This window comes from Ipomoea nil, unplaced genomic scaffold (genome assembly GCF_001879475.1).
Source record: "Ipomoea nil cultivar Tokyo-kokei standard unplaced genomic scaffold, Asagao_1.1 scaffold0146, whole genome shotgun sequence".
NCBI lineage: Eukaryota > Viridiplantae > Streptophyta > Magnoliopsida > Solanales > Convolvulaceae > Ipomoea > Ipomoea nil.
This window is the reverse complement of record NW_017616574.1, coordinates 3,135,722-3,157,827: the sequence shown is the minus strand read 5'-3', so window position 1 is coordinate 3,157,827 and position 22,106 is coordinate 3,135,722. Positions and strand designations below refer to the sequence as shown.

Sequence of the window (22,106 nt, the reverse complement as noted above, 5' to 3'; positions counted from 1 at the left end):
GATGATTAAGCAAAGGTAACTGAAGAAATTTAACCATAGTTGCACTAGCCACATTTGTGCAACTTCTACAATCTATTACCATAGCACACGCATTCTCTCTAATTGACCCTTTAGCACTAAATATATTTTCTCTTTGAGACTGATCTTTTTTTAAAGGGTGAACATTCAAAACCTCCTTAACAACAACAGTATGACTAGACTCACTATCAACATATTTAGAATCAGAATCTAAAGGTATGAATGGTTCTCTCTCAACATGTTCATTGGGGGTTTCAAAATGGTCACAAACCACATCCTCAGATTTATATTCAAGACAAGAAGTAAAATTTTCAGATTCTGTTGTTATCTTAACTACCCTCTTGTTAGGGCAATCACGAGCTATGTGGCCTCTCCCATTACAACTATAACAAATCAATTCTCTATCACGTTGAGGCTTCACTGCCTCACTTACCTTTTCTTTACCTTTGTCTCGTGAATCATCTCTTGGAAGAGGACGTTCATCACGCCTTTGAGAGGTAGAACAAGTGTTGTTCCATTTTGATGCACCATTGTTGGCCTTGTACATTTTCATCTCTTTGATTTTTGCCTCAGATTCACGTGCAGCATACAAGGCATCATAAAGGGTGTCATATCTCTGAATACTCATTCCACATCGAATTTCTAAGTTCAACCCATGTACGAAACGAGCAATAGATTTTGCCTCTTCTTCATGTACGTTTCCCTGTTCAAGCAAAATATTTATAGTTTGGTGGTACTCATCAACTGACATTGTTCCTTGCACGGTTCCCTGCAATTTTCTTTCAAGATCATAGAAAAAAGATTTAGGACGAAAGGTTAGGCGCATATCTTCCCTCACTTGAACCCAAGATTCATAAGGAATAAAATTAGCAACTCTCTCTCCATTTCTTTTTCGCCACCAAGATAATGCATAACCCTTAAAAGATGTAGCAACTAGCCTAATTTTTGTAAAATCAGAATAGTGCTTTAAATGGAAAAGAGTTTCAACAGCATTCTCCCATTCTATGTATTCAGTAGGTCCTTTCTCACTGGTGAAGTTAGGAATTTCATGTTTAATGTTTCCTAACTCCGCATTACGCTGCTGGATCCTTTGACATCTAGGATCCACTATTCCTGCCGGTAGCAGGTGTCGCTCATCATTGTGTGGCGGTTGCACTTGGTGTGAGCGTTGCTCCAAATTATTCATTCGTTTGAGTAACATGTCTATCTTTTGTTCTAATGCCTGGGGAAGATTTGGAACTTGATCAGCCATCTGTATAGGAAAAAAAAAATATCTAAAAAAAAAAAACAAGAAGATGTGTGAGTAATCACGTTAGTGAAACCAAAAAGTTGGCTCGCTCCCTCACTATTCTCAGCTCGCAGGTAAGAGGTGGATTATATAGCTCTGGGGGTGCACTACACACTCTTACAAACACACACTCCACTCGTGTATCACTCCAAGTGGCAGATACTCTCACAAGCCTTTTTCCAAAAAGAAAAATTCTAGTCTGGAACTCAAGTTGATATGGATTCAACCTCAAAGTTCAAGAAAAACGTACTTTGGAAAACTTCACAAGCCTTTGAGAGTAAGGTGTATTGCGAGGTAGGTAATAAAATTGAGAGCAAGAAGCAAAGAAAAAGGACAATACGAGCAAAGAAACTAAATAAGATTTGAAAGAAAAAGGAAACCAAAGAAGGAAGTATGGCAGAAAGATATGCAAGACCAATATTAATAGATAGAGACAAATAGAACGTAAGAGGGGTTCAAGTATACCACAACTAAATAGGAATCTATCAAGAACTCCTTCCAACCTTATACTTTTCCCCTTCCTTTTCCCACCAAGATTCTCCTACCAACCTTATTCTTTCCCCAACCTTATTCTTCTTCTTCTTCTTCTTCTTTTACTTTCTCTTTTTTTTTTTTGATAAGTAACCTCAAAATAACTACTGTAAGTATCAACAAAAATTTCGGACCAAGAGGATCCACACAACCCCTTCAAAACAGAATCAAGAATTTCAAGAATCGCCTAGAAAAACAGAAACAATGCCCTGACTTTGAAAATCAATATCTCACTAACCAGAAGGAATTAGACAGTGTATAATATATCAAAAGAACGCCCCAGAAGAGATCTACAACATATCCAAATTTCAGATAAAACTAACCAGTGGATCCCGAGATATAGGTAATTCTTTGAAACTGGTCACAGCCCACGGAAATCTGGACAGGGTGTGATTGAGACGTGATTGCGCGTAAATGCGCTTTGGATATAGGTAAGGGTGAGATGGGGTTGTTTTCTGGACAGAATATGTGATAATATGGTGCTTAGGAGGTGTGAGGTCTTGTTGATATTGGACGGGGGAAAGGGAAAACACTTTCGGGATTGTTTTTCAAGAAACTGTAGAACATGTATCAAAATTCAAGAACACAATCAAGAATGCAAAAGAAAATTTTTTGGGGGTTTTTTTTAATGAAAAAGACACGAAAAAAAGTAGTATGTATGATAAGAACGAGATAAACCTAGGGAGCCAAAGAAACCAAATTTCCAATGATAATGAGACAAACCTAGGCTCTGAATACCAAATTGATATGAATCTAGTCCAAGGTTCAAATAAACATGGAATATTGTCCCAAGATTGCTCTCAATGTAAAGATAGAGATGGATCAAAATACCTTAGACCTCACGAGAAACCCTTTGTCTCGAATCCTCAAAGACTTGGAAGAATCCCACGTAGCTTCAAGTACCTCGATGTTGCAATCTTCAATCAACTAGAGTCGGATCTAGTTTCCTTCTATTCAAGAACGAGTCCACGAACCTAAATCTAAGGTTGAAGAAAGTAAGATTGATTCGAGTCCACGAATCAATTTGCTAGTCGAGTCCACGACTAGCCACTAATTGAGTCCACAATTAGCCATAAGGTTTCTTACACAAGTGTAAAGAAAAACTTAAGAATTTTATTGAATTGAAGCCTGTCCGAAACTGATATGGATGTGCCCTATTTATAGGTATAGGGGCAGCATTATAATTCTAAATACAATGGAAAAAAAGAGTCCTAAACCTAATCTAGAAAACAAGTAAATAGAGTTTTATTTAGAAAAGGATTTAAGGAATCCTTTCTAAATACAACTAGTGTTTTCTCTTTAATTCTAAACAATTTAAAATAATGATGACCACAAATAATAAAGCTGATTTGGGCCTCGAATCTTGTGATTGGCCCAATTTGTAATCTTAATGGATCTTCATTATGTTGGGCAGCATCATCCTCCCCTTCTTGAAAAATGATTCGACCTCGAATCTTATAAACATTGTCTTCGATCCATGACATCACTTGAAACGGGCCACTATAATACTTTCCTCTATCGAATGGAATTATTGGAATTCCTTGATTTTTCCACCAATGATGCTTTAAGGATGTACTTTTTGGCCTTGTGATGAGCCCACTATAGACCCTTATTGGATTCCATGTGTGCTGGTTCCTATTAGGTGTCAAAGTGCAACCTCTCTTGGTAACTAAAAAGGATAGTATGCAAGATAAAGGAAGTGGAGTCACTTTCTACTCACTTTTATTTCAAAAGTATGCATTAATATTCTCTAGATTTATTTGCCATTTTTCTATTAATGACCTACTTGCTAGATGTGTTAGAAATTTGTTTGCATCCATACAGCCAAGATTCCTTAACTTTGATTTCACTAAAACTTTATTTGATAGAGATAAGGAACACTAGGAAGTTATAAGGCACATTTGAAAACTTCTTGTGCCAAATACTACTTGCTCAAGTGGTTTTGGTTCAAAGTCAATGGAATTGGAACTTTTTGCTTTGTTTTGGGCAATGCTTTAATTGTTGATTCACATAAGGGACAATTTGGTTTTCAAAAGAGTGATGATGTTTTGCATGGATATTTTCATTGGCCAAAGAAGAAAAAAGATGTAGAATCTTATGTTCATAATTGTGCTACTTACCACCACAATACATCTAAATCATTACATGATATTTCTATGGACTTTGTGTTTGGTTTAGCCTTAAGCTCTAGAAGGAAAGATGTTGTGCTTGTTGAAAATTCAAACAAGATGGCTAAATTTAATATGTCTCGTTTTGCTGATCTATTACTATCCAGAATGTTTAAATTCCATGATGTGTCATTAGACTTAATTGCCTTACTTGGTGATTGTAGCATGATGATTGGAGCGACTCGTGTCAAGCATCCCAAGAAAAAGTTCCATGAGCGTGATAAAACAGAAAGTGAGCTTGCTACTTTGTCTTTCATTGAAAATTTGGATTCGAGGACGAATCCTTTTCAAGAATGGGAGAATAATAGGAAACAGCACACATGGAATCCAATAAGGATCTATAGTGGGCTCATCACAAGGCCAAAAAGTACATCCTTAAAGCATCATTGGTGGAAAAATTAAGGAATTCCAATAATAATTCCATTCGATAGAGGAAAGTATTATAGTGGCCCATTTCAAGTGATGTCACGGATCGAAGACAATGTTTATAAGATTCGAGATCGAATCATTTTTCAAGAAAGGGAGGATGATGCGGCCCAACATAATGAAGATCCATTAAGATTACAAATTGGGCCATTCACAAGATCCAAGGCCCAAATCAGCTTTATTATATGTGGTCATCATTATAAATTGTTTGGAATTAAAGAGAAAACACTAGTTTGTATTTAGAAAGGATTACTTAAATCTCTTTCTAAATGAAACTCTATTTACTTGTTTTCTAGATTAGGTTTAGGACTCTTTTTCCCATTGTATTTAGAATTATAATGCTGCCCCTATACCTATAAATAGGGCACATCGTATCAGTTTGGAGGAGGCTTCAATTCAATAAAACTCTTAAGTTTTTCTTTACACTTGTGTAAGAAACCTTATGGCTAATTGTGGACTCAATTAGTGGCTAGTCGTGGACTCGACTAGCAAATTGATTCGTGGACTCGAATCAATCTTACTTTCTTCAACCTTAGATTTAGGTTCGTGGACTCGTTCTTGAATCGAAGGAAACTAGATCTGACTCTAGTTGATTGAAGATTGCAATATCAAGGTACTTGAAGCTACATGGGATTCTTCCAAGTCTTTGAGGATTCGAGACAAATAGTTTCTCGTGAGGTTTAAGGTATTTTGATCCATCTCTATCTTTACTTTGAGAGCATTCTTGGGGCAATATTCCATATTTATTTGAACCTTGGACTAGGTTCATATCACATTATGTACATTCTTGAATAGCGGGTTTTTTTTAAAGAAAAAACTACTGCCATTAACTGGGGCGGGGAATTTCAAAAAAAAAAATTAAAACGACGTCGTTTTGCATCTAGGCGCATAGTGCAACGCGCGCCGTGGTGTAGGATATAAATTGCCAATGAAGATCCATCAAGAGTACCAATTGGGCCAATCACAAGGCCCAAGTCCAAACGATTAAGACAACTCTTCATTGGTGATATTCAAAGATGGTGGAAATCCAAGTCAAGCCCATTTGCAAAAGATGAAGAAGAATTCAAGGCTTTTTATAATTGTTTAAGTGCTGATTTTGGTGATTAAATTAGGCCCAAATCAGCCCTATTATTTTTGGTCATCATTAATTTAAATTGTTTGGCATAAAAGAGAAAACACTAGTTGTATTTAGAAAGGATTTCTTAAATCCTTTTCTAAATAAAACTCTATTTACTTGTTTTCTAGATTAGGTTTAGGATTCTTTTTCCCATTGTATTTAGAATTATAATGCTGCCCCTATACCTATAAATAGGGCACATCCATATCAGTTTCGGGAGGCTTTAATTCAATAAAATTCTTAAGTTTTTCTTTACACTTGTGTAAGAAACCTTATGGCTAATTGTGGACTCAATTAGTGGCTAGTCATGGACTCGACTAGCAAATTGATTCGTGGACTCGAATCAATCTTACTTTCTTCAACCTTAGATTTAGGTTCGTGGACTCGTTCCTGAATCGAAGTAAACTAGATCCGACTCTAGTTGATTGAAGATTGCAACATCGAGGTACTTGAAGCTACAATGGGATTCTTCCAAGTCTTTGAGGATTCGAGACAAAGGGTTTCTCATGAGGTTAAAGGTATTTCGATCCATCTCTATCTTTTCATTGAGAGCAATCTTGGGGCAATACTCCATCTTATTTGAATCTTGGACTAGGTTCATATCACTATCAAATAAAGTTTTAGTAAAATCAAAATTACGGAATTTTGGATGTATGGAGGCAAACAAATTTCTAACACATCTAGCAAGTAGGTCATCATTAATAGAAACATGGCAAACAAATCTAGAGAATTTTAATGCATGCTTTTGAAATAAAAGTGAGTAAATAGTTATTCCCCTTCTTTTCTCTTGCTTATTATCCTTTTTTGTTAGCAAGCGAGGCTGCACTTTGATAGCTCTGGCTGGTTCTTTCCACTGTACCACTGATAGCGGTTCCTGATGCAAACCTGGTTGGCCCGATCTTCTCTTCACACTCCAATTACAAAAATATTGTAGGATGGTTTATTCAGTTGCGTGATTTGTATTGAAGGTTTGATTTAGGTTGGGGAAAAGGGCTAATTTTGGATTTTTATAAGTCCTCGACCACACCGGGTTATAAGGTGATACGTAGGATAAGAATGACGCCACAAGTGGGATTTTACACTTGATAAGTCAGGTTTGCCATGACCAACTCATAGCCAAACTCATTCCGAGTTCCAGAAAACACTCAGTTTTCTAATTCAAAAATTCTCAACTCTGTTTTTATTCATATAAGACAACTGTATTTATAGTTGTAGAATGCTAGTTTCGATGGACACTTCCCAAGATAACTAGAAATTCTAACAAACTACAAACAAATTAATCATGATAAACATGAATAACAAATAATAAAGAAACCTAAGATAAAAAAAACTCCTAAATCTAATTTAATACTAACTAACAATAAACAGTATATTTAAATTCCAAATCAACTGACTAAATAATTAATATAATAATTTCCTAAAAACTAATTAATTTATAATTATAATAGCACCATAATTTATTAACAACTCAATCATGGATACTCATGTATTTGCAACAGTTCCTTTGTTTGGCTACAATCTAAGTTAGAGGACTGGAGTGGTGACTCTAATCCTAAACGTGGAGGTTCTAGTTTGCTCTCTTTGATTTCTTCTTTCTTCATGGCTGGATTGAGAGCTTGTTTTGATCTCATTTGAATTTCTTCTACTTGTTTTGGAAGTAAAGGCTTAAGCACATGTATAAATCTATTCTAGGTGACATTGCATGTGTTGTTGAGTGCATTATAATAAAAATGTCTATCATGTTTCCATGACCTTCCAAGTGAAACATGTGCAGTACGCATTGGCACAATATCACATAGAACCTTATCATAATACTTGCCAATACAAAAAGGAATAAAAACTTGTTTAGTCACTCTCACATCCCCTGAATCAATAAGATTGTATGGTTGGGGGTGATTGATAAGAGGTAACTTAAGGCAGTCCACCATGGCTGCACTAGTTAAATTCATACAACGATCCGAATTGATAACGATAATGCATCCCTTTCCATGAATGTTTCCCCTAGTATAGAGTGGCAGTTGCACTCGCTTAAGGTGTTGCTCTAGATTAGTCATTCGAATGCTTAAACCTTCCATGGCAAAGGCTAGAGCATCTATTTTCTCCTCTAATCTCTTAGGTGTGTTTGGAACCTCTTCAGCCATTTGTAGATGAGAAACAAAATCTAAAAACAAGAAGATATGTGAGTATTCATGTTAGTGAAACCAAAAAGTTGGCTCGCTCCCTCTCTATTCTCAGTTCACAGGTAAGAGGTGGATTATATGGCTCTGGGGGTGCACTACACACTCTTACAAACACACACAGACACACTCCACTCGTGTATCGCTCAAGGTTCAAGAAAATGTACCTTGGAAAACTTCATAAGCCTTTGAGAGTAAGGTGTATCGCGAGGTAGGTAATAAAATTGAGAGCAAGAAGCAAAGAAAAAGGACAATACAAGCAAAGAAACTAAGCAAGATTTGAAAGAAAAAAAAAGGGAAGCAAAGAAAGAAGTCTGTCAGAAAGATATGCGGGACCAATATCAGAAGATAGACACAAATAGAATGTAATAGGGGTGCAAGTGTACCACAACCAAATAAGAATATATCAAGAACTCCATCCAACCTTATAGTTTTTGTAACACCCCTAATTTTTAAAACTTTCAAAGCTTATGAAACAACGGCAAATCTATTATAAATTCCCAAACAGAGCATAACTAAACATAATTGTCGGGGTGCTATGGCACATCTGAGCTGGAGAACTCAGATGTACAGGCTAAACTATCCAAACATAAGAAATCCTCAATTCAATATCTAATACAACTTCAAGGCACGCAGGCCGATAATAGAACTAACTAGCTAGGTCCACGGGTCCGACTAGCGCGCTCCGGAGCTACTCATCTATGCCTGAAAGCCAAATATATCTGTTCAGCGAATAATGCTGGTAACCCACTCCAACGCGTTAAGTACAATATAGGTAGATATAAGGGAAAATATTTTGAAGCCGGAATACATATATACTTATGAAACTCTAATTTAAAATCGAGATTAGACTCAATCAAGCAATAGCAGACACATTCAATATAATTAATCATGCACATAGAGATTCCAACACACATCCTAAGGTAATAGGAACCAGCACACATGGAATCCAATAAGGGTCTATAGTGGGCTCATCACAAGGCCAAAAAGTACATCCTTAAAGCATCATTGGTGGAAAAATCAAGGAATTCCAATAATAATTCCATTCGATAGAGGAAAGTATTATAGTGACCGTTTCAAGTGATGTCACGGATCGAAGACAATGTTTATAAGATTCGAGGTCGAATCATTTTTCAATAAGGGGAGGATGATGCGGCCCAACATAATGAAGATCCATTAAGATTACAAATTGGGCCAATCACAAGATCCGAGGCCCAAATCAGCTTTATTATTTGTGGTCATCATTTATTTTAAATTGTTTAGAATTAAAGAGAAAACAATAGTTGTATTTAGAAAGGATTCCTTAAATCCTTTTCTAAATAAAACTCTATTTACTTGTTTTCTAGATTAGGTTTAGGACTCTTTTTCCCATTGTATTTAGATTACAATGCTGCCCTATACCTATAAATAGGGCACATCCATATCAGTTTTGAGGAGGCTTTAATTCAATAAAATTCTTAAGTTTTTCTTTACACTTGTGTAAGAAACCTTATGGCTAATTGTGGACTCAATTAGTGGCTAGTCGTGGACTCGACTAGCAAATTGATTCGTGGACTCGAATCAATCTTACTTTCTTCAACCTTAGATTTAGGTTCGTGGACTCGTTCTTGAATCGAAGGAAACTAGATCCGACTCTAGTTGATTGAAGATTGCAACATCGAGGTACTTGAAGCTACATGGGATTCTTCCAAGTCTTTGAGGATTCGAGACAAAGGGTTTCTCGTGAGGTTTAGGGTATTTTGATCCATCTCTATCTTCACATTGAGAGCATTCTTGGGACAATATTCCATCTTTATTTGAGCCTTGGACTAGGTTCATATCAATTTGGTATTCAGAGCCTAGGTTTATCTCATTATCATTAGAAATTTGGTTTCTTTGTTTTTCTAGGTTTATCTCGTTTTTATCTTACATACTACTTTGTTTTCGTGTCTTATTCATAAAAAACCCTAAAAAAATTTCCTTTGCATTCTTGATTGTGTTCTTGAATCTTGATACATGTTCTCCAGTTTCTTTAAAAACAATCCCGAAAGAGTTTTCCCTTTTTCCCGTCCAATATCAACGAGACCTCAGACCTCCTAAGCACCATATTACCATATATTCTGTTAAGAAAACAACCCCATCTCACTATTACCTATATCCAAAGCGCATTTACGCGCAATCACGTCGCAATCACACCCTGTCCAGATTTCCGCATTCTGTGACCAGTTTCAAAGAATGACCTATATCTCGAGATCCACCGGTTAGTTTTATCTGAAATTTGGATATGTTTTATATCTCTTCTGGGGCGTTCTATTTATATATTATACATTTGCTAATTCCTTACGGTCATTGAGATATTGATCTTCGAAGTAAGGGCAGCGTTTCTGTTTTTCTGGGTGATTCTTGAAATTCTTGATTCTGTTTTGAAGTGCTTGTGTGGAACCACTAGGTCTGAAATTTTTGGTGATATTTACAGTAATTATTTGGAGGATATTTATCAAAAAAATCAAAAAAAAATCAAGAAAGTTGAAAAAAAAAAAAAGCAATAAAGAAGAAGAATAAGGTTGGGGAAAGAATTTGGCTGGTAGGAGAATTTTGGAGGGACAAGGAAGGGGAAAAGTATAAGGTTGGAAGGAGTTCTTGATAGATTCCTAATTGGTTGTGGTACACGTGAACCTCTTTTATATTCTATTTGTCTCTATCTTTTGATATTGGTCTTGCATATCTTTCTGCCATACTTCCTTCTTTGGTTTCCTTTTTTTCTTTCAAATCTTGCTTAGTTTCTTTGCTTGTATTGTCCTTTTTCTTTGCTTCTTGCTCTCAATTTTATTACCTACCTCGCGATACACCTTACTTTCAAAGGCTTGTGAAGTTTTCCAAGGTACGTTTTCTTGAACTTTGAGGTTGAATCCATACCAACTTGAGTTCCGGACTAGAATTTTCCTTTTTGGAAAAAGGCTTATGAGAGTATCTGCCACCTTGAGCGATACACGAGTGGAGTGTGTATTTGTAAGAGTGTGTAGTGCACCCCCAGAGCCATATAATCCACCTCTTACCTGCGAGCTGAGAATAGTGAGGGAGCGAGCCAACTTTTTGGCTTCACTAACGTGATTACTCACACATCTTCTTGTTTTTTTTATAGATATTTTGTTTCCTATACAGATGGCTGATCAAGTTCCAAACTTTCCCCAGACATTAGAACAAAAGATAGACAGGTTACTCAAACGAATGAATAATTTGGAGCAACGCTCACAGCAAGTGCAACCACCACACAATGATGAGCGACACCTGCCACCAGTAGGAAGAGTGGATCCTATATGTCAAAGGATCCAGCAGCGTAATGCGGAGTTGGGAAACATTAAACATGAAATTCCTAACTTCACTGGTGAGAAAGGACCTACCGAATACATAGAATGGGAGAATGCTGTTGAAACTCTTTTTTATTTAAAGCAATATTCTGATCTTACAAAAATTAGGATAGTTGCTTCATCTTTTAAGGGGTATGCATTATCTTGGTGGCGAAAAAGAAATATAGAAAGAGTTGCTAATTTTATTCCCTATGAATCTTGGGTTCAAGTAAGGGAAGATATGCGCCTAACCTTTCGTCCTAAATCTTTTTTCTATGATCTTGAAAGAAAATTGCAGGGAACGGTGCAAGGAAAAAAGTCAGTTGATGAGTACTACCAAACTACAAATATTTTGCTTAAACAGGGAGACATACATGAAGAAGAGACAAAAACTGTTGCTCGTTTCGTACATGGATTGAACTTAGAAATTCGATGTGGAATGAATATTCAGAGATATGACACCCTTTATGATGCCTTGTATGCTGCACGTGAATCTGAGGCAAAAATCAAAGAGATGAAATTGTACAAGTCCAACAATGGTGCATCAAGATGGAACAACACAAGTTCCACCCCTAAAAGGCGTGATGAACATCCCCCTCCAAGAGATGATTCACAAGAAAAAGGTAAGGAAAAGGTAAGTGAGGCAGTGAGGCCTCAACATGATAGAGAATTGATTTGTTATAGATGTAATGGGAGAGGCCACATAGCTCGTGATTGCCCTAACAAAAGGGTAGTTAAGATAACCAAACAATAATAGGAACCAGCACACATGGAATCCAATAAGGGTCTATAGTGGGCTCATCACAAGGCCAAAAAGTACATCCTTAAAGCATCATTGGTGGAAAAATCAAGGAATTCCAATAATAATTCCATTCGATAGAGGAAAGTATTATAGTGACCGTTTCAAGTGATGTCACGGATCGAAGACAATGTTTATAAGATTCGAGGTCGAATCATTTTTCAATAAGGGGAGGATGATGCGGCCCAACATAATGAAGATCCATTAAGATTACAAATTGGGCCAATCACAAGATCCGAGGCCCAAATCAGCTTTATTATTTGTGGTCATCATTTATTTTAAATTGTTTAGAATTAAAGAGAAAACAATAGTTGTATTTAGAAAGGATTCCTTAAATCCTTTTCTAAATAAAACTCTATTTACTTGTTTTCTAGATTAGGTTTAGGACTCTTTTTCCCATTGTATTTAGATTACAATGCTGCCCTATACCTATAAATAGGGCACATCCATATCAGTTTTGAGGAGGCTTTAATTCAATAAAATTCTTAAGTTTTTCTTTACACTTGTGTAAGAAACCTTATGGCTAATTGTGGACTCAATTAGTGGCTAGTCTTGGACTCGACTAGCAAATTGATTCGTGGACTCGAATCTATCTTACTTTCTTCAACCTTAGATTTAGGTTCGTGGACTCGTTCTTGAATCGAAGGAAACTAGATCCGACTCTAGTTGATTGAAGATTGCAACATCGAGGTACTTGAAGCTACATGGGATTCTTCCAAGTCTTTGAGGATTCGAGACAAAGGGTTTCTCGTGAGGTTTAGGGTATTTTGATCCATCTCTATCTTCACATTGAGAGCATTCTTGGGACAATATTCCATCTTTATTTGAGCCTTGGACTAGGTTCATATCATAAGGTCACAAGACTATCCAATATCAATCATATCAGTGTCCAATTACTATTTTAGTCACAATCAACAATAAGACACGTATGCACATATGGTGGTGCCGCAGGACCCTTCACGTGCCCATACACGAAGGTCAGTGCATATAGCTCTGACATGGCCCCGCAACACCCTACTTGTACCGCAGCACAAGGTGATCGCAACCAATCAATGAACCGCAGCTCATTTATATCATAACGTTTGATCGCAACCAAACGGTGGACCGCAGCCCTATATATATATATATATATATATATATATATATATATATAATAGCCGATGGTTCTCAACCCATCCAACTGCCTGTATAGCCGACCGATCGCAACCGGTCGGGTTAATACCTGATGGTTCTCAACCCATCAGATAGTCATTATAGCCAATTGATCGCAACCAATTGGGGTATCATGCACATATAACATAGAAGCCAAACAACATGCAACCCACATTAACACATAACGACGGGGAATCAACAGGGAACACTTATCCTAATATAAATCTTACGTAACGCACCACATTAAACCACTCATGACAGTTCTAAGGGATCATACGCCTTCCTCCTAGGCTAACGGGATACCAATTCAACTAGCATGCAATACACAAGACTCTTTAATCCTAAGAACGGTACCCGATACATCACACTAGACTCACATACGACAAACGGGGTATAACGGGACACGGAGAAACATCAAACGGGGAAAAACACCATGGTTTGCACCAACATTCCAGCGGGTGGAGGTCCACCCGCCGGCGGCGGAGCACAAACCAGCAGGTGCCCAGCGGGCAGTCGCCTGCCCGACGACTGCCCGCTGGGAAGAGGGCACGGGGCAGCGGGTATGTAACACCACGTGTTACGGCCTCTAACCCAAACTAATTATTTAATTGCTTACCCTAAAAAGAGAATTTAAATCCATTAATTAACTAGGAATGGTCCACCATAGACCATGGACCCTTATCCCTAAACCAAACCCTTAGTCCTATAAGGAATAGAATTAGTAAATCCATATCATCCAGACCCTAATTAGGACTCTTAGATATATATATAAGGACATAGGAGGCACCTAGAATTGCTGGGATTATGTGTATTTGTTCACACAGTTATGTGTATTTGTTCATACAGTTATGTGTATTGGTTCATACAGTTATGTACATTTTTTATACAATTATGTACATTCTTTTTATACAATTATGTACATCCGAATCAGAAAATTTGTGTGTATTATGTTAATAGTTGATGTGTATTATGTTAAAAGTTAATGTTTATTATGTATTATGTTAGATTATGTGTATTATCTTTTAAAAAGAGTATGTAAATTTTGTTATATAATTATGTACATTCATGTATACAATTATGTGTATTCTAGTATAACATTATAATAGGAAACAGCACACATGGAATCCAATAAGGGTCTATAGTGGGCTCATCACAAGGCCAAAAAGTACATCCTTAAAGCATCATTGGTGGAAAATCAAGGAATTCCAATAATAATTCCATTCGATAGAGGAAAGTATTATAGTGGCCCATTTCAAGTGATGTCACGGATCGAAGACAATGTTTATAAGATTCGAGGTCGAATCATTTTTCAAGAAAGGGAGGATGATGCGGCCCAACATAATGAAGATCCATTAAGATTACAAATTGGGCCAATCACAAGATCCAAGGCCCAAATCAGCTTTATTATTTGTGGTCATCATTATTTTAAATTGTTTAGAATTAAAGAGAAAACACTAGTTTGTATTTAGAAAGGATTCCTTAAATCCCTTTCTAAATGAAACTCTATTTACTTGTTTTCTAAATTAGGTTTAGGACTCTTTTTCCCATTGTATTTAGAATTATAATGCTACACCTATACCTATAAATAGGGCACATCCATATCAGTTTGGAGGAGGCTTCAATTCAATAAAACTCTTAAGTTTTTCTTTACACTTGTGTAAGAAACCTTATGGCTAATTGTGGACTCAATTAGTGGCTAGTCGTGGACTCGACTAGCAAATTGATTCGTGGACTCGAATCAATCTTACTTTCTTCAACCTTAGATTTAGGTTCGTGGACTCGTTCTTGAATCGAAGGAAACTAGATCCGACTCTAGTTGATTGAAGATTGCAATATCAAGGTACTTGAAGCTACATGGGATTCTTCCAAGTCTTTGAGGATTTGAGACAAAGGGTTTCTCGTGAGGTTTAAGGTATTTTGATCCATCTCTATCTTTACTTTGAGAGCATTCTTGGGGCAATATTACATATTTATTTGAACCTTGGACTAGGTTCATATCAATTTGGTATCAGAGCCTGGTTTATCTCATTATCATTAGAAATTTGGTTTCTTTGGTTCCCTAGGTTTATCTCGTTATTATCTTACATACTACTTTTTTCGTGTCTTATTCATTAAAAAACCCCAAAAAATTTTTCTTAAGTTTTTCTTTACACTTGTGTAAGAAACCTTATGGCTAATTGTGGACTCAATTAGTGGCTAGTCGTGGACTCGACTAGCAAATTGATTCATGGACTCGAATCAATCTTCCTTTCTTCAACCTTAGATTTAGGTTCGTGGACTTGTTCTTGAATCGAAGGATACTAGATCCGACTCTAGTTGATTGAAGATTGCATCACCGAGGTACTTGAAGCTACAATGGGATTCTTCCAAGTCTTTGAGGATTCAAGACAAAGGGTTTCTCGTGAGGTTTAAGGTATTTCGATCCATCACTATCTTTACATTGAGAGCAATCTTGGGCAATACTCCATCTTATTTGAATCTTGGACTAGATTCATATCAATTCCAAATTTCTAATGATAATGAGATAAACCTAGGCTCTGAATACCAAATTGATATGAATCTAGTCCAAGATTCAATTAAGATAGAATATTGTCCCAAGAATGCTCTCAAATGTAAAGATAGAGATGGATCAAAATACCTTAAACCTCACGAGAAACCCTTTGTCTCGAATCCTCAAAGACTTGGAAGAATCCCATTGTAGCTTCAAGTACCTCGATGTTGCAATCTTCAATCAACTAGAGTCGGATCTAGTTTCCTCCGAGTCAAGAACGAGTCCACGAACCTAAATCTAAGGTTGAAGAAAGTAAGATTGCTTCGAGTCCACGAATCAATTTGGTAGTCGAGTCCACGACTAGCCACTAATTGAGTCCACAATTAGCCATAAGGTTTCTTACACAAGTGTGAAGAAAAACTTAAGAATTTTATTGAATTAAAGCCTCCCGATTCAATAAAATTCTTAAGTTTTTCTTTACACTTGTGTAAGAAACCTTATGGCTAATTGTGGACTCAATTAGTGGCTAGTCGTGGACTCGACTAGCAAATTGATTCGTGGACTCGAATCAATCTTATTTTCTTCAACCTTAGATTTAGGTGGACTTCACAAGCCTTTGAGAGTAAGGGTGTGTAGTACACCCCCAAAAGCCATATAATCCACCTCTTACTTGCGAGCTGAGAATAGTGAGGGAGCGAGCCAACTTTTTGGTTTCACTAACGTGACTACTCACACATCTTCTTGTTTTTAGATATTTTTTTCTCATTTACAGATGGCTCAACAAGTTCCAAACTTGCCGCAGAAATTAGAACAAAAAAATAGACGGGTTACTCAAACGAATGAATAATTTGGAGCAACGCTCACAGCAAGTGCAAACACCACACAATGATGAGCGATACCTGCCACCAGTAGGAAGAGTGGATCCTAGATGTCAAAGAATCCAACAGCGTAATACGGAGTTAGGAAACATTAAACATGAAATTCCTAACTTCACCGGTGAGAAAGGACCTACCGAATACATAGAATGGGAGAATGCTATTGAAACTCTTTTTTATTTAAAGCACTATTCTGATCTTACAAAAATTAGGCTAGTTGCTACATCTTTTAAGGGGTATGATATGAACCTAATCCAAGATTCAAATAAAATGGAGTATTGTCCCAAGATTACTCTCAATGCAAAGATAGAGATGGATCAAAATACCTTAAACCTCACGAGAAACCCTTTGTCTCGAATCCTCAAAGACTTGGAAGAATCCCATGTAGCTTCAAGTACCTCGATGTTGCAATCTTCAATCAACTAGAGTCGGATCTAGTTTCCTTCGATTCAAGAACGAGTCCACGAACCTAAATCTAAGGTTGAAGAAAGTAAGATTGATTCGAGTCCACGAATCAATTTGCTAGTCGAGTCCACGACTAGCCACTAATTGAGTCCACAATTAGCCATAAGGTTTCTTACACAAGTGTAAAGAAAAACTTAAGAATTTTATTGAATTAAAGCCTCCTCAAAACTGATATGGATGTGCCCTATTTATAGGTATAGGGCAGCATTGTAATCTAAATACAATGGGAAAAAGAGTCCTAAACCTAATCTAGAAAACAAGTAAATAGAGTTTTATTTAGAAAAGGATTTAAGGAATCCTTTCTAAATACAACTATTGTTTTCTCTTTAATTCTAAACAATTTAAAATAAATGATGACCACAATTAATAAAGCTGATTTGGGCCTCGGATCTTGTGATTGGCCCAATTTGTAATCTTAATGGATCTTCATTATGTTGGGCCGCATCATCCTCCCCTTCTTGAAAAATGATTCGACCTCGAATCTTATAAACATTGTCTTCGATCCGTGACATCACTTGAAACGGGCCACTATAATACTTTCCTCTATCGAATGAAATTATTATTGGAATTCCTTGATTTTTCCACCAATGATGCTTTAAGGATGTACTTTTTGGCCTTGTGATGAGCCCAAAGAAGAAGAAGAAGAATAAGGTTGGGGAAAGAATAAGGTTGGTAGGAGAATCTTGGTGGGAAAAGGAAGGGGAAAAGTATAAGGTTGGAAGGAGTTCTTGATAGATTCCTAATTGGCTGTGGTACACGTGAACCCCTTTTATATTCTATTTGTCTCTATCTTTTGATATTGGTCTTGCATATCTTTCTGCCATACTTCCTTCTTTGGTTTCCTTTTTCTTTCAAATCTTATTTAGTTTCTTTGCTCGTATTGTCCTTTTTCTTTGCTTCTTGCTCTCAATTTTATTACCGATCTCGCGATACACCCTTACCCTCAAAGGCTTGTGAAGTCTTCCAAGGTACGTTTTCTTGAACTTTGAGGTTGAATCCATATCAACTTGAGTACCGGACTAGAATTTTCCTTTTTGGAAAAAGGCTGGTGAGAATATCTGCCACCTTGAGCGATACACGAGTGGAGTGTGTGTTTGTAAGAGTGTGTAGTGCACCCCCAGAGCTATATAATCCACCTCTTACCTGCGAGCTGAGAATAAGTGAGGGAGCGAGCCAACTTTTTGGTTTCACTAACGTGTCTACTCACACATCTTTTTGTTTAGAATTTTTTTTTCCTCTACAGATGGATGAACAAGTTCCAAACCCACCCCAGACATTGGAAGAAAAAATAGATACTCTCACCTTCGCCATGGACGGGTTACTCACACGAATGACTAATCTGGAGCAACGCTCACAGCAAGTGCAACCACCACACAATGATGAGCGACAACTGCCACCAGCAGGGAGAGTGGATCCTAGATGTCAAAGGATCCAACAGCCTAATGAGGAGTTAGGAAACATTAAACTTGAAATTCCTAACTTCTCTGGTGAGAAGGGACCAACAGAGTATATAGAATGGGAGAATGCTGTTGAAACACTTTTTGATTTAAAGCACTATTCTGATGTTACAAAAATTAGGCTAGTTGCTACATCTTTTAAGGGGTATGCAGTATCTTGGTGGAGAAAAAGAAATCGGGAGAGAGTTGCTGATTTTATTCCCTATGAATCTTGGGTTCAAGTAAGGGAAGATATGCGCCTAACCTTTCGCCCTAAATCTTTTTTCTATGATCTTGAAAGAAAATTGCAGGGAACTGTTCAGGGATCAATGTCGGTTGATGACTATCACCGAACAATCAATATTTTGCTTGAGCAAGGGGACATACATGAAGAAGAGGCAAGAACTATTGCTCGTTGCTTACATGGATTGAACAAAGAAATCCGGTGGGGAATGAGTACACAAAGATATGACACCCTTGATGATGCCTTGTATGCTGCACGCGAATATAAAGTAAAAATCAAAGAGATGAAGATGTACAGGCCCAACAATGGTGCATCAAGATGGAACAACACTCGTTCTACCCCTCAAAGGCGTGATGAACGCCCTCTTCCAAGAGATGATTCACGAGACAAAGGTAAGGAAAAGGTAAGTGAGGCAGTGAGGCCTCAACGTGATAGAGAATTGATTTGTTATAGATGTAATGGAAGAGGTCATATGGCTCGTGATTGTCCTAACAAGAGGGTAGTTAAGATAACAAAACAATGTGAAAATTTTGCCTCTTGTCTTGAATATGAGTCTGAGGATGAGGTTAGTGACCATTTGGAAACCCCCAATGAGCATGTTGAGGAAGAACCACCTTTACCTTTAGATTTTGATTATGAATATGCTGATAGTGAGTCTGTTCATACTCTTGTTGTTAAGAAGGTTTTGAATGTTCATCCTTTAAAAGAAGATGAGTCTCAAAGAGAAAATATATTTTATGCTAAAGGGTCAATTAGAGGGAATGCTTGTACTGTGATAATAGATTCTGGAAGTTGCACAAATGTGGCTAGTGCAGCTATGGTTAAATTTCTTCAATTACCTTTGCTTGATCACCCTAATCCATATCGTTTGCAATGGTTAACCGATGCAGGAGAAGTTAGAGTAACAAAGCAGGCTCTTATTCCTTTATCTATTAACAATTACTCTGATGAAATTTTGTGTGATATTGTCCCAATGCAGGCTGCTCATGTGCTGTTAGGTAGACCGTGGCAATTTGATAGAAAAATCACTTTTGATGGAATGATGAACACTTATGTGTTTCACATGGATGGAGTTAGATATGTCTTGTCTCCTTTGACTCCTAAACAGGTGGAAGAAATACTATTGAAATCAAGGAAGGCATCAAAAGAGGCGAAATCAGTGCCATATTCCCCCTATCCAAAATCAAAGCCTCCACCTCCTCCAATATCCCATTCCACGCCATTTTCATCTCAAAACCCAGCAAAGGAATCACCACATCAGCCCTCTCTTCTTGCAACAAAAAATGACATTAAGAAGGCAATAAGAAGGGGAGACACGTTTAACTTACTTTTCATTCATAAGCTTACCACTGATCTTGATTCTTCTCTTGTGTTACACTCTGAATCTTGTTTTCGTAATGCCTCTATTGATGAATTGCTTGCTGATTTTTCAGATTTATTCCCTAAAGAGATGCCAAAAGGATTGCCACCACTTAGAGGGATTGAGCATCAAATCGACTTTGTCCCTGGATCTACCTTGCCAAACCGACCAGCCTACAAAACCAATCCCGTGGAAGCAAAGGAAATCCAGAAACAGGTTGAAGAGCTTCTTGAAATTGGACATATTCGAGAAAGCTTGAGTCCGTGTGCCGTTCCAGTGCTCATTGCCCCAAAAAAAGACGGTACATGGAGAATGTGTGTTGATTGTCGTGCAATCAACAATATAACTATTAAGTATAGATTTCCTATTCCTCGACTTGATGATATGCTTGATGAACTTTATGGAGCTAAGTACTTTAGCAAGGTGGATTTGAAACGAGGATATCATCAAATCAGGATGAAAGAAGGTGATGAGTGGAAAACAGCCTTTAAAACAAAGCATGGTTTATATGAGTGGTTAGTCATGCCTTTTGGCTTAACTAATGCCCCTACCACATTCATGAGGCTTATGAACCATGTTTTGAGGAAATTTATTGGTAATTTTGTTGTTGTTTACTTTGATGATATTCTGATTTATAGCAAGTCACAAGAAAAACACTTGAAACACCTTCGATTAGTTTTTCTTGAACTTAGGGCTGCACAGTTGTATGTCAATCTTGAGAAGTGTTCTTTTATGTCTGAGAGTGTTGAGTTTTTAGGATTTCATGTTAGTATAGAAGCTGTGACCATGGATTCAAAAAAGGTTGAAGCTATCACAAGTTGGCCAACGCCAACTAATGTATCTAACTTGCGTAGTTTTCTTGGACTGGCAGGTTTCTACAGAAAGTTTGTTCGTGATTTCAGCTCCATAGCAGCCCCTATGCATGAGTTGATTAAGAAAGACATCATCTTCAAATGGGGGCCTAAACAGGAACAAGCTTTTGCTACATTGAAAGAGAAACTCACCACCGCTCCTGTTCTAGTTTTACCTTGTTTTGATAAAACTTTTGAACTAGAATGTGATGCTTCTGGCATTGGAATTGGTGCTGTACTGATGCAGGATAAACGCCCCATTGCCTATTTTAGTGAGAAGTTGGGTGGCGCAACACTCAACTATCCCACATATGATAAAGAACTTTATGCCATTATAAGAGCCTTGGAAACTTGGCAACATTATTTATGGTTTAAAGACTTTATTTTACACACTGATCATGAAGCCTTAAAACATTTGAAAGGCCAAGGTAAGTTGAATAAGAGACATGCTAAATGGCTCGAGTTCATTGAAGCTTTTCCTTATAAAATTGCCTACAAGAAAGGTAAGGAAAACAAAGTGGCTGATGCTTTATCTAGGAGATATACTTTACTTGCTACTTTACATGCTAAGTTTCTTGGTTTTGATTTCATTAAGTCTCTCTATGCTAGTGATTCAGTGTTTGGCGAGATCTACACCTCTTGTGTACGATCTCCTTTGGGAAAGTTTTACTTGTCAGATGGGTTTTTGTTTAAGGAAAATAAAGTGTGCATTCCTAATTGTTCCTTGCGTGTGAGTTTGATCACTGAATCACATGGAGGTGGTCTTATGGGACACTTCGGTATTTCTAAAACCTATGATGTGTTGCATGAACACTTCTATTGGCCTAGAATGAAAAAAGACGTTGAGACTTTTGTGAATAATTGTACTACATGTCACCATGCTAAGTCCAAATCACTTCCCCAAGGGCTTTACACACCACTTTCTGTTCCTAGCGGCCCGTGGCTTGATATTTCTATGGATTTTGTTCTAGGGTTACCTATGAGTTCTAAGAGAAAAGATTCTATTTTTGTTGTAGTTGATCGTTTTAGTAAGATGGCTAGATTTATTGCTTGCACCAAAACTGATGATGCAACCCATATTGCTAATCTTTTCTTTGCTGAGATTGTTAAATTGCATGGCATCCCTAAGACTATTGTTTTTGATAGAGATTCTAAATTTCTTAGCCACTTTTGGCGTGTTCTGTGGGCTAAAATTGGGACTAAGTTGCTATTTTCTACTACTTGTCATCCTCAAACTGATGGACAAACAGAAGTAGTTAATAGAACCTTATCCCAATTACTTAGAAGTGTGATCTCTAAAAATCTAAAATCATGGGAAGAATGTTTGCCTCATGTTGAATTCGCTTATAATCGTGCAATACATTCAACCACTAACATGTCTC

General features: G+C 37.2%; 1 protein-coding gene across 1 annotated transcript in view; it reads left to right on the top strand.

The window, feature by feature from the left end:
* The window catches only part of LOC109174301, a 38,736-nt gene extending 17,953 nt beyond the window's left edge, over nt 1-20,783 (top strand). Inside the window, exons 3-5 of the mRNA XM_019323543.1 lie at nt 19,947-20,283; nt 20,512-20,638; nt 20,745-20,783. Coding sequence (XP_019179088.1) covers nt 19,947-20,283; nt 20,512-20,638; nt 20,745-20,783 — 503 coding nt within the window. The remainder of the gene's footprint in view (nt 1-19,946; nt 20,284-20,511; nt 20,639-20,744) is intronic.
* The last annotated feature ends 1,323 nt before the right edge of the window (nt 20,784-22,106 follow it).